Source organism: Morone saxatilis, unplaced genomic scaffold, assembly GCF_004916995.1.
Source record: "Morone saxatilis isolate NCDOM2014 unplaced genomic scaffold, NCSU_SB_2.0 Contig18, whole genome shotgun sequence".
Lineage (NCBI taxonomy): Eukaryota > Metazoa > Chordata > Actinopteri > Moronidae > Morone > Morone saxatilis.
The window spans coordinates 22,669,280-22,671,523 of record NW_023339740.1 but is presented as its reverse complement, the minus strand read 5'-3'; the positions used below and the strand labels follow the sequence as shown (position 1 = coordinate 22,671,523).

General features: G+C 47.5%; 1 protein-coding gene across 1 annotated transcript in view; it reads left to right on the top strand.

The window, feature by feature from the left end:
- Positions 1-475: 475 nt before the first annotated feature.
- phc2b (polyhomeotic homolog 2b (Drosophila)) overlaps positions 476-2,244 on the top strand; it is a 24,554-nt gene continuing 22,785 nt past the window's right edge. Inside the window, exon 1 of the mRNA XM_035661856.1 lies at positions 476-633. Coding sequence (XP_035517749.1) covers positions 590-633 — 44 coding nt within the window. The 5' untranslated portion in view covers positions 476-589. The remainder of the gene's footprint in view (positions 634-2,244) is intronic.

The following is a 2,244-nucleotide window of genomic DNA, read 5'->3' as shown; positions in this document are numbered from 1 at the left end:
TCTTCAAATTTAGGCACTAAAATGGAAATGTAGCTCCCAGTTTTCAGCTTCCAGACCTAAACTAAGCAAAATGAAGAGGAGGCTATCTCTGAGCTGTCATTTAAAATACCTCATTACCATGGATTTGACCTCCCCCCCCTAAAATATATATAAAAAATGTATGTGATGATTACAGCCTACCTCATTTCAGAAGGTCCATGCATCCCAAAAAATAAAAAAATTCAGTATTCAGGCAGCAGCAGAGGGGGAGGGGAGAGACGGAGTAAAATCATTACCATCATCTTCATTAGAGAGGATCCTGTTGTCCAATCAGCACGCCGCTCTGCACGGGGACTCCGTAGGCACCCTGTTGGCTGTCGCTAGGATACCACATAATCAGGAGGCAGGCCGCGGCCTGGTTGGTGGAGTCGGGTGTTGATGCTGGGACGACGAGCTCTCTTTGAGTTGGGGGGGTAGACGAGAGGGGCTGGGGGTTCGGATATAGCACAGAAACACGCTTGCACACGCTCAGTCAGTCACTCAGTCAGCCGCTCAGTCAGGCAGACAAAGAAGAGCAACATCCTGCAGGAGGACAGCACGCTCCCGGGGGATGGGGCATCATACCCCTGCATCGCGTTGGGGGGGCCGGAGGAGGTAGGAGCACCAGGGTTAGGGGGCTTTGTCTCAGCAGCAGAGTAACCCTCCACACACACACACAGAAACACACACACAAGCATGCGTTTCTCTGTGGATCTTCTGGCTATTAAAGCCATTATCACACATCAATCGATTTGTGTGGCTGACAAGTGCGTTCTCGTGGTGTTTCCAATGTGGGTCATCAGAGGTTTCCTGTGTGCAGACTGACGGATGGACGCTGATGCAGGCTCCAGCACTTTCTTACTGTGATCTGAGCTCTGTAGAGACAGCCAGTCTGTCTGACAGTCTCTTAACAGCTCTCATCTTCCTGCAGCCGATGCAAATCCGACGGCCTTGTAACGTCAGCTGAGTAGATCAATATGCTCTCTTGTGAGCGGCGCAAAGGGCAGAAATTGGGTTGTTATGGTGTTGACCGGCTCTCTGCAGTGTGTCGCAGGCTGCCGGTGCTGCTTTGATCTGCTCTCACACACATTGGCTTTTACCACTTTTCACCCCCCCCCCAAAACCAATTCAAAGCTCGGCTGTAGATGCAGAAGTGGGGTTAAGGATGGGAGAGTGGGGTGCTCTCCATCGCAGCCCTCCACTGATGGATGGGTAAGTGCTCTCAGAAAGACGGGGTCTGAAGGCATCATTACCAGAGGGGATTCCCTCGCCTGTCCACACACAGGAAGGCAGCAGACTCTGGGATGTAACGACTGAATACGGGCCGGCTCTGGCAGCAGTACTGCTTTGTTTACAACCTCTGCCTGAGTAGAGCTCATTTCCTTTTTTGCTGCCCCAATCATGTAGACGTGACATTTTTAATTCACGGCGGACACTACTGAAAGCAAACTCATGGTTCCTTTTTGTTTTATTTCACAGTTGACTTTAGTTTTTATATTTTTACTACATTTTATTTCTAGCGACCTCCGTTTTGGCTGGTTTTGGTGTTCGTGTTTCATTTAAATTGTTCTCATTTAATTGAATGACCCCAGGCATTGTCACTTGATTGACACGATTTCCATTTTTAATTAAAAAAATGTAGGATACATTGCGAATACACTAATTGCCGAATTCATAAGCATGTAATAATATAAGCAAGGCTTTAATTTAAAGCACATTCAGTTCTGCAAACAAAAGCCAAACTCAGATCACAGCTTTTTCTTTTTCTCGTTCAGTGATTTGTTTACTCAGATATTTACGGCTGTTCTGCTTTTTCCATTTCGAGGAATAGCATATGGTTTAGTAAGATTGCAGTTTGTTTCCAAGTCGGCTTTGTAGCATAAGTGGGCTATAGAGCTGTGCTTTGGCCCCTAATCCGTTCAAAAGAATAATGAGGAGGAGGAGGAGGAGGAGGAGGAAATAGCTTAAGAATTGCGGCATGGCGGCAGCTTCTTATTTAATTACTTCCATCACACCCTCTTTCTACTTCAACTCATTTCAAATCCTCAACCTGCTCACCCAACCCTCACCCGTCACCCCTCACGTGCTCTCATTCCCCTCCAGTCCTCCCCTGCTATAACTTAATGCACACCTCTAACCTCAAGGCTCCAAATACCATCCTCCCCGTTTTGGCCTCTCCAACATCAGCTGTCATGCCTTTTGAATCCCCCACACACACACACACAC